Source organism: Oreochromis aureus, linkage group 15 (assembly GCF_013358895.1).
Source record: "Oreochromis aureus strain Israel breed Guangdong linkage group 15, ZZ_aureus, whole genome shotgun sequence".
Taxonomy (NCBI): Eukaryota; Metazoa; Chordata; class Actinopteri; order Cichliformes; family Cichlidae; genus Oreochromis; species Oreochromis aureus.
In genome coordinates, this window is record NC_052956.1 from 23,315,611 (window position 1) to 23,329,920 (window position 14,310).

Consider the following 14,310-nt stretch of genomic DNA (forward strand, 5'->3'; position numbering starts at 1 on the left):
ATATTCGGAAAAGTGTTTGCTGAACTTCTGCTAAAACATCTGCTCTACCTTCTGAAGAGCAGAAGGTCAGTCATTGGTCAGTCTACAGCATCATTGGTCATGCTGTAGACTGACCAATGATGAACTAGAATCTGAACAAATGACTGCATGTAATGGCCTCATGTCTTCTACCCACTGAATAGCTAATAGTATTGCGAGCATTTCTCCAGTGTATACGGAAAGTCCATCATTAATCCCCATTAATTTTCCCTATTTCCACCGTAAACTCTGGGACCACAACTGCTACACCAGTTTGACCGCCTGTGTTCTTTGAGGCGTCTGTATATATTTGAACATGATTATAATATTCGTCAATGTAAGCCTGTACTGTATGAGAGTTTAAAATAAATGCCTTTTCCTTATTCTTCTTGTCCAACAATGTTAAGTCTACTGTGGCCACGCGATAGTTCTTATCTCTCCGAGAGTTTCTACAATTCTCGCGATAGAAAAAAACGGTCGCTCCCGATTGGATTAATCCAACTCTCGCGATGTTCCGGCCTCTTCCTTGGCCGTCGTTGACAGAGGTTAGTCGTGCTATTTTACCCTGGACTGGCTTTTCTGTTTTAAAATGTACTTTAAATGTGTTTAATGGCAAAGTTTACCCACAGTAAGGCAAGTGAAGCCTGTGATAGCTTAGATTGTGTGATTTGCAGTATCGGATGGCTCATTTTAATGTCTAAATAAGACATAGTAGAGGGGCTCTGCTCAATGAGTTCGGCAAGCGAGTAGCAGCTAGCAACAGGCCGTGCATGTGTTCAGTTAGCTGCCACAAAACCAAGGGGAGGAGAGCTTGATTTTCAGGTTCGGCGGTTCAGCTCTTTTAATTTTGGCTAAAGTAGTTAATATGTATGTGCCATTTTCTGCCCATTGGGCTGTTATATCTATCTCCTGTGCTATTGTGGGCTAGCCCGGTTAGCTCAGAGGTGTTACGCCTGGAGGTTAGCGGTGCTCTGTGCTTTCAATAAAGGGTGGATATTAAATATGTTCGGATGCCGGTGGGTCTAACCTAAATGTTTTTATTTCTCCGTGCAGAGACAAAGGCCATGTTCAGTACCAGCGCCAAAATAGTGAAGCCTAATGGCGAGAAGCCAGACGAGTTTGAGTCTGGGATCTCTCAGGTAAGAAACTCTAACGGCATCACAGATCCATGTATTATTGAAGCTTCAGTCCAGCTGAATGAGTAACTGTGGGAGCTTTTGGGGAGAAAACGGTAAAGGGCAGCATGAATTAATGTGTGGTGTAAGGGCTCTGTATGATTTATTGATCATGTTACATAACTGCACTATCTGTTAATGTGAGGCCAATTTTACATCAGATTACATTTAATTAAAACGGCACTGATTTTTTTTTTCTAAGTTTTCAAAGTGTAAAGGGGTTCATGTACAGTAACAGAACTCTTGTCTGTAAGTGACTATTTAAACAAGAATTATACTGTTGGTGGAATGTAAGGCTGTGTGTGATTGAGTCTTTAGTGTGATTTAATTATGACTCACATTAAACTCTCAACTGCGGGTTCTTCTCAGTCCTGTAAGGCTGAGTGTTTCATTGGGACAGCCCTGTTTGGTGGTCTTGTCCACATACTGGTTGGTGGACTGATGGGGTGATGCAGCCTTAAAATTATATCATATTTCTGCCGCTCCTTTTCCAAAGACCGGCTGTCGTTGAAGTGTCTAATTTGAAGTGTGAACCTATTGAAACAAAGTACCAGCAGCACCAGCATTGTAGTGCAATAGTGGTGATACAGTATAAGTTCAGTAAGCAAAAAAAGTAACCCAGGTCATGTTTTGTCTTTCAAAAAAAGAAAAGGCAAGTAAAATAATGCACCTGTGAGCGTAGCTCTAGTCCTGTTCCACATTGTGGGACAGAAAGCTGTATCCCTGGCTTAACTGATTAGTTTAACAATAACTGAAGTGATGTCTTAACCCTGCTCACCAGGCGGCTGTGGTATTTCTCATCTAGCGTTCCCTAAAGCTTACCTGGTTGCTCTCATGGCGATCACTCAGCTGTCTCAGATTCTAACTCTGCTGTCTTGGACAGCAGCTGGTGATGGAAGTCTTTCTCCTTGCTGTGGAGAGATGTTGGAAGGTGATGTAATTCTGAACCTTCAGCAGCTGAAGCTCACTGAGGCTCAAGAGCATGACCATCACCAGTTGGAGTCCAAGATGGTGGAGTTGTTAGTCTGTCTTCAGGATGAAGAACCTACTGGTGCAGCAGCTGATAATTAAGTCTCACAAAATAACTTTCATTTTTAAAAATTTATTTTAAAATGGGGTTCTTTCGTCTCCTTTAGTGACCACATGGAACAGCTGCCATCGGTGGGATTGGGCTCGCCTTTTTTAATGTTAGAAGCAGAAATATGAAACTAATAGAAAGTGTTTGAGCCAGTCAGAGGTAGGATGAGTGATGTGGTTGTGCTTCCTTTACTCATTTGACTGGTCTTTCCATAGGCTCTGCTCGAGCTGGAGATGAACTCTGACCTGAAGGCTCAGCTGAGAGAGCTGAACATCACTGCAGCAAAGGTGAGAGTTCACACGAGCCTGTGTGCATGAGCTTCATGTCATTTAATTATTTACATAACTGATACACAGATTTTGTTTTAACAAGCATGTTGCTGTGTTTGCTGCTTTTCACTGATTTAAAATCAAGCTTTAATTTATCTTTATGATAAGTTTTAAATCTAATCCGACGTGGACATCCAGAGAGTTGCTCTCCTGGCTCTGTCCTGGTGGCGTATGGGAGCGTAGCTCTGAGCCGAGACGTACAGTCCCGTTCCACAACGTTGGAGAGAAAACTCTGTCCCCGGCTGCTGGCTGGTGAGGACGAGCGTCCTGCATATTCCTACATCTTCCCAGAGTCCTTTGGGGCCATTACTGGGGAGCTAAACCATGCAGTGCACACTTTTTGATACGTACTGGTGTTATAAGTTGTCGTGTTTTACTAAAATTCTTTTGTACTAACCTAGAGCTAAATGCATGTTCGTCCGAGTTTTAACAGCCACAGATTTAGGAAACATTAAGACGTTTTCCTTCAAGGATCCAAAGCTGGGACTTGGGCACCTCGTGGAGAGCTCCTGCCCTGCCCAGATGGCGTCACACCACACTTCAGAGCCCCTGTGCTCTTAAATGACTGCTGCTTTATTCTTTTCAGGAAATCGAGGTTGGTGGAAACAGGAAAGCCATCATCATCTTCGTTCCTGTCCCTCAGCTGAAGTCCTTCCAGAAGATTCAGGTGCGCCTGGTGAGGGAGCTGGAGAAGAAGTTCAGCGGAAAGCACGTGGTCTTCATTGCACAGGTGAGGATACCACTGTGACTGTCAGGTTGATGACTTACTTGATATCCAGAAATATTACGTTTTGCTTTCAACCTGGATGCCTGGAAAACATTATTTAAAATGCATAACCCTGTTAAGAACAGGGGTGAGCTCAGGTATGTGTCCATGTGTTGCGGTGATTCTTTTATCCGACATGGACATCCAGAGAGTTGCTCTCCTGGCTCTGTCCTGGTGGCGTATGGGAGCGTAGCTCTGAGCCGAGACGTACAGTCCCGTTCCACAATGTCGGACAGAAAGCTCCGTCCCCGGCTGCCGGTGAGGACGAGCGTCCTGCATATTCCTACATCTTTCCAGAGTCCTTTGGGGCCATTACTGGGGAGCTAAACCATGCAGTGCACAGCTTTTCAAATCAGGGTTCAACTTATAGGTTGATAATGAAATAAAACCATTTTATGTAAGCAAGAATATCAGCCTGAACCTGATTGCTACCTTCATGCTGCTCTGTCGTTGCTTTTGTTTGCCCAAATACTCGTTGGATATTAATTGAACAATTTCTGACTTTCAGAGGAGAATTCTGCCCAAACCCACCAGGAAAAGCCGCACAAAGAATAAGCAGAAGCGTCCCAGGAGGTGAGTGCAGAGAGTTGGCTTTAAATTTGATCTCACAGATTTCTGCCGCAAACTCACAAGAGTGTTATAATGGATCTGGAGTCTTTAAAGTTAGAGACTTTCCAGCTCTGACATTGATTCAAGTGAAAGAATGGAGGGAAGATGGTGCAATGATGAGCATTTCCACTAATACTTTTTTTTTTTCTCTCTCTCTCTTTTCGAGCTCATACTAAAACACTATAATGAACTTTAGCTGGCAGCGTTTACACTGTGCTTAGTTTACTTTCATTTTTCTGAAAGTCAGTGTTCTCTGGGTTTGTTTCTATGGTTTGCAAAGTGATCGATCTTCTGTCACCTTCTCAAACCCTTTTATCAGTCCACCTTTGGGTAGCCTGGTGGTGGTTACATGCGATTTACCACCACCTTGTGGAGGTACTGATGCAATGCATGCTACCAGATGCATGTGATGAAAATTAAGTTCTTCTGATATTCATTTTCATCACATGACTTTAATGCATCTGCAGTGCTCTCTTTAAGCTTTAGAAAGTGCTTTGTGTATAAATGATTAAAAAAAAAATTAATGTTAATAGTGTGTTGAACCATCTTTTTTGAGGTAACACCCTTAAGATTTATTTCTCTCTGTCCTTCAAAATAAAATAAATTGTGAGGATAACTGTAAACTTAAATCTACAAATGTGATTCTAAAAAAAAAAAGGGGGGAGAAAGGTTTATTAACTGGACAGAATGATGCTATAAACCCGGTGTTAAATCTAATCCGACGTGGACATCCAGAGAGTTGCTCTCCTGGCTCTGTCCTGGTGGCGTATGGGAGCGTAGCTCTGAGCCGAGACGTACAGTCCCGTTCCACAACGTTGGAGACAAAGCTCCGTCCCCGGCTGCTGGCCGGTGAGGACGAGCGTCCTGCATATTCCTACATCTTCCCAGAGTCCTTTGGGGCCATTACTGGGGAGCTAAACCATGCAGTGCACAGACTGATCATTAATAGAAACTAAAGATGGTATGACTGAATGTTTTTATTTTCTTTGAAGAGCTCATTTGTGCTGAAAGTTGGATCTTTGAAACGGCGCTGCAGGTGCTTTAGAAGGAAAACTTTACTGCTGTGATTATTGGTCCCCGGTTTATCCGAGCTACATCTTGGTAAAACAGAGTAATCCGAAGTTCAGCTCGGACCAGGCTGACTAAAACTCGCAGTAAGATTTATTTAGAGGAAGTGAAACTCATTAAGGTACAATAGGGGTGCCCGATGCTTCTGTAAGTCATGGTCTGCCACCCCTCCAGTCTGCTTGAGGTGGCGGCTGTCTAGATTGGCATCCTGTTGATCGGCCTGTGGTTGTCGTGCAGGTCTGCAGCCGCACACATCGTACAGTGGAGGCAGGCCTGCAGGGACCCATGGCTGCCCTTGGGAGACAAGCTTTGTGATCAACACCACCCCTCAGGTGTTGACCCTCAGGGCCTCACTCCCAAGATTAATGCTGTAACATAAAACTATTATCGGGAAAAATGTTTTACTTTACTGAAATAAAATAAAAACCAGACTTGAGGAGGAAGAAATGTCTTGTGTTAGTATTGCTCAAAGTTATTAACACGAGCAGGATGTCAGCATGGTTAAGTGTTTCTGCCCACGATAAATACCCCACCAGTGTAGAGAAGTAATAAAAGCTCAAGTAGAACCTAAAGCTTTCAACCAATAAGAACCAAACTGAACTGAAGCGCGCAAACTCGCTGTGGACACACACTGAAACTAAACTGAGTTGGAAATTAAGCATTAATGATTTTTTTTTGTTTTCTTTCCCCCCCATTCTTCCCTCAGCCGCACTCTGACCGCGGTCCACGACGCCATCTTGGAGGACCTGGTGTTCCCCAGTGAGATCGTGGGTAAGAGGATCAGAGTGAAACTGGACAGCAGCAGGCTCATCAAGGTCCACCTGGACAAGGCTCAGCAGAACAACGTCGAACACAAAGTGAGTTTTAAAGCAGCGGAGGCGTCTGCATGTTCAGGAAACATGAATAACGATGATTTCAAATGTCAGTCTTTAACTTATTAATCAATGGATGGATTGTTTAGTGTGGAAAATGTCAGGTTGTCACACCAAACGCCTCCCAAAAACGTGATTTATTACAAGGATAAGACATGGAGCACGTGTCCATCGGTTAAATTTCTGGAGATGTTTTAAGTCAGAAACCTTCTTGTTCCGACGTGGACATCCAGAGAGTTGCTCTCCTGGCTCTGTCCTGGTGGCGTATGGGAGCGTAGCTCTGAGCCGAGACGTACAGTCCCGTTCCACAATGTCGGACAGAAAGCTCTGTCCCTGGCTGCCGGCCAGTGAGGACGAGCGTCCTGCATATTCCTACATCTTCCCAGAGTCCTTTGGGGCCGTTACTGGGGAGCTAAACCATGCAGTGCACAGACTGATCATAAACAGACACTGAATTTATCGCTTAACTTGTTCTTTACTTTGAGTTTTATGCAGAGATCAAAGTCCTACTTCAGTTTCTGTTTATGTCTGTTCAAGAAACCAAAATCCAAGGGTTGTATTAAATACAACATACTGGCATAAAAAAATCGAGCTGTTTAAATCCTTCAGCTGCAGACGGGAGTATGTCCTGCAGCCTTACTTGTTGTTGTAGTTGTTTTTATATTATGTAAAGAAAAAGTGATGATGGTAAATAAGAGGCAGGTTAAGTTAAACTAACGCTGATTTTAATGTTTCCTGATTCAGGTGGAGACCTTCTCTGGTGTCTACAAGAAGCTCACAGGCAAAGACGTCGTGTTTGAATTCCCAGAATTCCAGCTGTAAATGCAGATGACAAAATAAAATTTGTTTACTGTCACTACTGCTGCAGGTGGTGGTCTTTGATTTCCTTTTCAGAGGACATGTTGGAGACCAAAGGAGCACTATTAAGCTTTTCAAACAATATATGTCAGTTATTAATAACCTGTCGGTATGCGGGAGCAAAATCTTCAGCCCTGTTGAGAATCCATGCAGGCAGGCAGGGATGGGACTTTATTTTGATTGGCACGCCATTCGCAAAAGCTCGGATCATACTATTATGGGAAAGAAATTTTGTACAATTATAGTCCAAAGATTTCATGCTGAAAGATTTCTTTGTCACAGTAGCTTTTTATTCTGCTATCAAGAAATGCCACCTTACTGTTTAAAAGGAAAACCTTTTTTTTTTTTTTTTAAATGACAAGAACTGATATAAATCATACATTTACAGACATCATACACACACTTCATAAATACTGATGTTGCCCCTGTGTGCATTTTACCTGTGGCCTTCAATCATAAACCGGATCCCAACATTGGTTGTCTTTAATCTGATGACACCTAGAGGCCAAATCTAGGAGTTTTAATAAAGCGTTTTGTTGGAGCCTCAACCTCCTGAAGCTGGTTTGTTGAAATCGCTTTTTCAAACTTGAATGAATGTGGAGAAATGTCAGTACTGGGTTCCTACAGTGTGCTGTAAAACAATGACTCAACAAAATGAGAAACTTCAAACGTTTTACTGCAAATGTACAATAAATACAGCAAAAAGCAAAATATTTACAGACTTTAAAACCTGTCTTTCACCAATGCAGCACCAGTTTAGACCCAGTTCTACTTTCAGTGCTTTTTGGGAACCCGTTCCCACATTTCCACTAGTTTTGAGAGCAGAATATTTTCACAGCATTTCTAGAGTTTATAGATGTATTGCATTCAGAAGACTGAATAGAACATGTTCTTACTGTGTTATTTCATTCCGCTCATGGAAACAAAGCACGCGTATGATGAAGTATCCTATACCTGAATGTAAAAACAAACGCATGAATTATTGTAAATGTTAAATCAAGGCATCGGCTTGATGAGCAGATTCAAACCCAGCGTTCGACCGCAGCCCCAGCTTTAATGGGATTTTTGTGTTGGATGATAAAAATGTTAGACATCCCCAAGACGACACTGCAGTGAACAAGTTCAGAGGTAGAAAACAAGCTGCCGTAAAATCATTGCTTCAGACTTGTTCACACAACAAAAGTATCAACAAATATAAACAGATCCCGCTTCTCCTTTCACTGAAAATGCATTTAAATCTTTGCAAACGTCAACATTTGCTTTTACTTTGAGTAAACTTTAACACTGCTGACAACTGGAAGGGACACCTGACATGAACTCGGCTCCTGAATCCAGATTAGTTGTAATATTTTATTTACAACAACAAGTTAAGGCGTAGAAGGTTCGACTCCTGGCTGCTCCGGTGCATGTCAAGTCGTCCTTGGGCAAGATCCTGAACGCTGAGTTGCTCCCGCATCCATCAGAGTGAATGTTAGATAGAAAGCACTTAGACATAGAAAAGGGTGGATGTGGATACGTGTGAACGTGTTGAATAAAGCGCTTTGAGTGCTCAGGAAGAGTAGATAGAAAAGCACTGAATAAGAACCAGTCCATATACTGAGTTAATGTCTACCAGATTTTTAAAATTTAAACATGAAACGTATTTGTGAAGCTGTGACTCAACACGTTAATTTTTTCCAATTTCAAAGAATCCTTCCAAAAGTTCCTGAATCCAACACTTTAGTCACTTCTAAGCTGGAATGAGCCCCACTTCACATAAAACCATCATGCAGATCCATCATTACCTTTGGAGTATTCCTGCTAAAGAAACAAACTGAAAAAAGTCACACAAGCTACTTGGTGGAGGTCATCTCTTTTTAAATAAAATAAACAGAAATCATATATAAAAAATACATCCACAAAAATAAAGCAAACCTACTAAAAAATACAAATTAATCAAATACAAATTAAAGTTTTGGCTTGAAATTAAAAACAGTGTTTCCTAAGCCTTGAAGACCCGCAAACATTCCAATCTGCTGCGTGAATAGAAGTGAGGTGAAAAGCGTTGTTTAAAGGTTAACCTCAAGTAAACTTGTAGCATTGTTATTCGATCAAGAGTAGAAACCAACTTCCTGTCATCACAGGATGATGGTGGGGTTTAGACATTTCTGTCTTTCAGTGTCTTTCAGACTTCATAAGTGTGAAAATGTTACTGTACAGCAGTGTTGAGCAGGTCTAAAATCTCAGACACTATCCCGTCTGGGCTTTGTGGCACCCTCTGCTTCCTGGTTGCGCTGAAGGATATCTTGCAGCAGGATGGTGTTGGAGAGTCTCCACTCCCTGTACATGAGCGCTGTGAGATTTGGTTCATTCAGGATCTGCTCCAAAGCCAGCAGCTCGGACTCTTTAGCCTGAAAAACACGAGTGTTAGAAACATGCAGTGATCCTCCATCAGGCATCAGCTGATGGAGGAAATCAAACAGGGTGTAGATTACTCTAATGTTTAGTTGTGGGTGTCCCCAAAAGCGGGTCAGTTCCCATTAACTCCCTTGTTAAAATGTCCAGCAATAGTTTGGAGATATTATTATTAATAAAGATAGAGGCAGTCACAGAAGTAGTCTCCTTGAATAAAAATCTAGGGATTTATTAGAGAGTCAATCTGCGTGTCAACATAGATTGACCCTGTATTATGCCAGATAGCTAGCATTAGCTGATAGCTTAGCAATTCAACATTGCAGTTGGCCATTGATCAAAGACCATCAATGGCCATGAGTACCATTAATTATTGATCACCAAAAACACTGTCATCGAGGCCTGAAAATGTGGTGTCTAGAAATGCATGGGTATCTTGCAGGCTGTTATGTTTTAAATTTACATCTTTTAAAGTTTTATTTTAATGACTTTATTACCTGATAAAGTTGACTTCTTGTTCTGAGTGAGTTATTTGAAGGTATAAGTACAAGTACATAGGGCTTGTAAAGTCAAATTTTAAAAGTCGATTAGTGTTTTTTTTTTTTAAATTCATGTTATACTTGCTGTTACAGCAATCACCATGAGGAATGTGACAATAATACGAACAAGCTTGGTGAGCAAATTAAGACCAGTGGGAGCAGCTGACGGAGAGGTCTTCCAAACAACTCTGGCCGTGGTGAAAGTATGTGGATAATAAAGGATCTTGAACACCCTCTGCACCAGTTACCAGACATGCAGCCGAACACTAACAATCTGTTACAGCTCTGCTGCTTCAAGGACAGGTGCAGAAAATCCTTACCACCATGATACCTGCATTCATTTTCAAGAATAGCTCCTTATTGTATCATATTCGTATGTGTATTTCTATGTAATTGACTGTTGTTACACAGTAATTTCCCAAATTTTGGGATAAATAAAGAATTTCTTATTTGATATTATCTAAGTATGTGGTTTAGCTTCATATATTAAACTGGCTGTAAACATGTTTATTTCGACTGTAAAGTTGGACACTTACTTACTAACAGGTCATTTGTGATTGACTCACTTTTGGAGCCAGGCTCAAGCAGCCATTAGAGGAATCAACATGCTGTTTGGATTACTCCATCAGCTGATGAATGACGGCCCTTTGACATTTCAGCCCCAGGGTCTGCTGCTTGATAACAGTACGTGTAACTGAGTACCCTAACCCTTTCATTTTTTGGCATTTAGTTAAAGACAAAGGTTCAGACTCACCTTTAATGTGCTTTTGAGTATCCGGACCAGGTGAACCTTTTCGTTGACTTTTTCATTCTTACATCGCCGGATAAACGAGGCTCTGAAGTCCCTCTGAAATTTCTGTCCAGTTGGAGAGAGGCTGGCTGCTTTCAGATGGTTGTAGAGGCTTTCCATCTCATCTGGCATTTTTTCTGGAAACAGGAAGAAATCAGTAAGTTTAAGTAGCAGCAGACGACATGATAACCACGTGTAGCTGCAGGTGTTTACCCTTGACTGTGCCCTCCTCTTTTTCCTCTCTAACATCAATTAGAGGAGGAGTCTGTGTTCCGCTGGTTTCATCCTGCTTGGGGAGGTCCAGCCAGGACAGACGACCGCCGCCCTCGGAAACTGGCCTTTGTCTTCGGTTTTTGCTCAAAGAGCTTGCAGCCGAGCTGGTTCTACTTCTGCTTTCAGTGATTATTGAGGAGACAGTGGGGAGTGAGGTGCAGGATAAAGACTCCCAGGGAGGCTGAAGACGGTTTCCCTGTGAATAGGACAGAATGTGTTTCAGAATATGTTTTCAGTAACTTTAAATTTAGGATTAACCCTTGATTAACCCCTATCCCAGTGAGAGATACACCCTGCACAAGTCGTCAGTCTGTCACAGGACTAACACAGAGAGACAAACAGTTCACACTCACGGGCATGCTAGAATCATCAATCAACCTGACCCCATACACATCTTTGGAATATGGGAAGAAACTGGAGAAAACCCACTCAGAAACCAGGAGAACACACCTATCAAATGTTTAAACTGAGCAAGTGTACCATTTTAAATAAAATTATGATATCTCTTTATCTCTTTTTGAATCTTCTTTTCAAATTTTATGGCAGGAACACATGTCAGAATAGTCTGATAGAGGACTCTAGCTGCTCAGCAACTCTGGATCTTCCTTGTTGTATTTTTGGTTTCATGATGCTCCAGAGTTTCGTTGACCTACTAATGATCATGTGCCAAGGTATGAAAAAGGATGTGGGTCATTATCAGGACATGTGCGCGCCATGACCTCCCCTGTGTTACCCATTCTAGCCAACCTTTGTATGGAGGAAGTGGAAGTGGCTAGGTGGAACAGTAAAGGAACAGCACCTAGACACTGGTACAGATACATGGATGACACCAATTGTTCACGTGAATCATTGTTCACGTCAACTCAGTGATATAACAAAGGATAATAGTTTGCTGTTTCTGGACTGTGCTGTGAACACTGAGGAGAATGGAAACCTCAACATTGAAGTTTACCGGAAGCCCACGCACACAGACCATTAACTAATCCTATACTACCACTACCATCTGGAAGAAACTTAGAGTAATCAGGACCCTGCAACAGCGGGCAGAAACTGTTCCCTCTAAGGCATCAGGGAAAGAAAAGGAACACACACATGTAAAGGTTATCCTAGCTTTCATCAAATCAGCAAAGATGTATAGTTAAGACTTAAAGAAACTCAAAGAAGTCCAGTCGCTTTTCCTGCCAAGATCCTTAGATTGTCTGAAATCAGTGTGCTGGAATAATTAAGTGAAGTTCGAGCTGGGATTCTGTGAGGGTTGGAGTAATTATTAAAGAAAGAGAATTACAATGAATGCAATGCTTTTGTTGTTTTCATTAAGTGCATAATACGTGGTCTCTCCTTTAAAGATGGACAAAGCTTCTGTGTCTACAAGTGAACCCTCTGAGATAGTCCAGCATAATTTCAGACCTTGGTTCTCACCATGCCAAGGTGTGAATTGTTTGTAATGGTTTTTCACACCATGTCATCATGGGTCAAGGTGTGATTGGGGGTTAAAACACAATGTAATTGTTCTGAAGTCTACATTAAAGGTGGCTGCTAGTTGGTTTAGGATGTCACCACCTCTGGTCTGTGTTGTGACCATCACAGACCAGGTGGTCTCACCTGTCTCATGTAATCAATCACATGAGGAGAGGGCGGTCAAGCAACTTTGAAAACCACCTATAAGGTGACAAAACCACGAAAAGTTAAACACCTGGGACTAATACCACCTTCCAATTACCTTGGAAGTCGAATGGAAACTTGACAATGTCACTCCTGAGTTTAGTGCGGTCCAGTAGTAGGTTGGAAAAGAAGAACTTGTTTTGGTTCTTAGAAAGGTAGAGCCAATCATGTATCGTTCCCTGCTGCCATTGTTAACTTTGGGTTAGTTGGGCTGCTCCAACTTTATGAATAGGAAATCCAAATTAAGGGGGAATTCCAGATGAAGATCTGAATCTGGAACAAGGCCTAGGAGCTGGGTACTCAGCTTTTAGTGCCCCAGTACACCCACCAGCACAGGTTGCCACAGCTACGTACCATTTAAACCAGCATTTACAGCGTGCGCACCCACCACAGTATCTTTCTGAACAATAGGTTTTCCCATTCAGTCAAAAGTTCCACATCAGCAGTTTTACAGAAGGTCAAAACTGAACACAAAGTAATCACAGAGTTTGAGGATTTTTTGTTTTCAGAAAGGGTTGGGGTTAAAAAACCAACACAGTCTTATACAAAATTGAGAGATGCACCACTGGCTGAAACAACACCAAAGCAACGGCTTGTTCCAGTGGATGTACATCACTTTTGTCGTATGGCGTCAACCATGGGGGAAAACAGCGAGCATAATGTCCCCATCACAACTGAAGAAGACAAAAATGTCATCAAAAAGTCCACTTGACTTCAAATCAAGTACTTAACACTAATGACTGAAAACCTATACTGACGTACTACTCAGGAAGAAAAAACCCAACCTCCAAACTCCCCAATTCCCACTCAGAACGAGCCCAGTCAAGATCTGGTACCAGACCCCCTCAAAACATTCCCTAAAGTCTCATGTTCATCCCAGACAGGTCAGAACTTCTTTGGCCTCATCATGCACAAAGTCAGCTTGTATTAATGTTATTGATCAGTGTACATAAAGATGGGCATCATGATGACACCCCAAACTGATGCCAAGGTATTTCAGAAACTGGTGTTACCAACTTTGGTTTCAAATCAAATCAATCAAAATCAATACAACGGCCTGAACAAACTTTGCCAGAGTTTTCCTCAGTGGTCATTTGTGGTACTGCAACTAAAAATGCTGCAGCCCAAAGACCATTTGTTCCCAAATGTATAACCCCTCTACGGTATGGTTAGTACCTATTTTACTTTCACATTAAGCTCTTTTTTATGGACTTCATGCATTTACTTACATTTTGGGTGGCTACTGAATCCAGCTGAGAGTCAAGAGAAGAAAACGATATGTCTTCTTCATCCTGATCACTGCCCTCACTGTAGCGCTCTGCACACACATAAGAGAAATGCATAAATAGAGAAAATGTAAAGAAGGAACCAAAGCAGAAAATAAATAGATGATGTGTGAAGGAAACTAGAGGATCAACAGATCAGTGAAAGAGATAACATGAGACAAGAAATGGGAAGACACGTGAAGATGTGATGAAAGAAAAAATGAAAAAGAAAGAAAAACTGAGAAAGGGTAAGGGAAAGGGTAAATGTGAAAAAAGGAATGAAACTGGAAAGGAAGATTTAGCAAAGGGAAAGGGAGAGGAAGTTTTTCAAGGAAAAACGATATGAAAAGGGAAAAATAGGAAGACTGCTTCAAAGGAAGGAAGATAGGCGAAAGGGACAGGAATGGGGAAAGAAATTTTAGAAAACCAAATGTGTAAAGATGGAAAGGAAAGCTGGGCTGATCAAAGAAAAGAAGAGGGTCCAGTGTGTAAAAAGTTAGTAGTAAGACAGATACATTAGTGGGAAGTAACTGTGGTCAGAAGTTTACAGACACTCATCATGAGTATGTCATGGTATTTTTTGGCATTAATGATTCCTCTGCACAGTTCTTTTTCCA

General features: G+C 41.8%; 2 protein-coding genes and 4 non-coding genes across 6 annotated transcripts in view; 5 read left to right on the plus strand and 1 right to left on the minus strand.

Annotated features, from left to right (window-relative positions):
* The first annotated feature begins 494 nt into the window (after window positions 1-494).
* On the plus strand, window positions 495-6,774 carry rps7 (ribosomal protein S7). The gene is made up of 7 exons (XM_031751545.2): window positions 495-563; window positions 1,072-1,157; window positions 2,487-2,558; window positions 3,187-3,330; window positions 3,875-3,939; window positions 5,750-5,900; window positions 6,660-6,774. Exons 2-7 carry the CDS (start codon window positions 1,083-1,085, stop codon window positions 6,735-6,737), a joined length of 585 nt encoding a protein of 194 aa, XP_031607405.1. The 5' UTR covers window positions 495-563; window positions 1,072-1,082; the 3' UTR covers window positions 6,738-6,774.
* LOC116329586 lies at window positions 2,722-2,939 on the plus strand. Its single transcript, XR_004200174.1, has one exon. It is a non-coding gene; the product is annotated as a small nucleolar RNA SNORA73 family (small nucleolar RNA).
* Window positions 3,498-3,711, plus strand: LOC116329590. Its single transcript, XR_004200177.1, has one exon. It is a non-coding gene; the product is annotated as a small nucleolar RNA SNORA73 family (small nucleolar RNA).
* On the plus strand, window positions 4,694-4,911 carry LOC116329587. The gene has a single exon (XR_004200175.1). It is a non-coding gene; the product is annotated as a small nucleolar RNA SNORA73 family (small nucleolar RNA).
* Window positions 6,132-6,349, plus strand: LOC116329588. Its single transcript, XR_004200176.1, has one exon. It is a non-coding gene; the product is annotated as a small nucleolar RNA SNORA73 family (small nucleolar RNA).
* A 658-nt stretch (window positions 6,775-7,432) lies between the features above and the next one.
* cnksr3 (cnksr family member 3) overlaps window positions 7,433-14,310 on the minus strand; it is a 62,247-nt gene continuing 55,369 nt past the window's right edge. The window contains exons 19-22 of the mRNA XM_039599122.1: window positions 13,658-13,746; window positions 10,707-10,962; window positions 10,458-10,630; window positions 7,433-9,163 (exon numbers count right to left, since the gene is read on the minus strand). Of these exons, the coding sequence (XP_039455056.1) occupies window positions 8,996-9,163; window positions 10,458-10,630; window positions 10,707-10,962; window positions 13,658-13,746 (686 nt within the window). The 3' untranslated portion in view covers window positions 7,433-8,995. The remainder of the gene's footprint in view (window positions 9,164-10,457; window positions 10,631-10,706; window positions 10,963-13,657; window positions 13,747-14,310) is intronic.

Bases quoted from the DNA above. Each gene is read 5' to 3' on its own strand.
- rps7 (XM_031751545.2), top strand. From the start codon at position 1,083: ATGTTCAGTACCAGCGCCAAAATAGTGAAGCCTAATGGCGAGAAGCCA. The intron at 1,158-2,486 runs GTAAGAAACTCT...GTCTTTCCATAG, and splicing joins TTGAGTCTGGGATCTCTCAG to GCTCTGCTCGAGCTGGAGAT. The intron at 2,559-3,186 runs GTGAGAGTTCAC...TATTCTTTTCAG, and splicing joins TGAACATCACTGCAGCAAAG to GAAATCGAGGTTGGTGGAAA.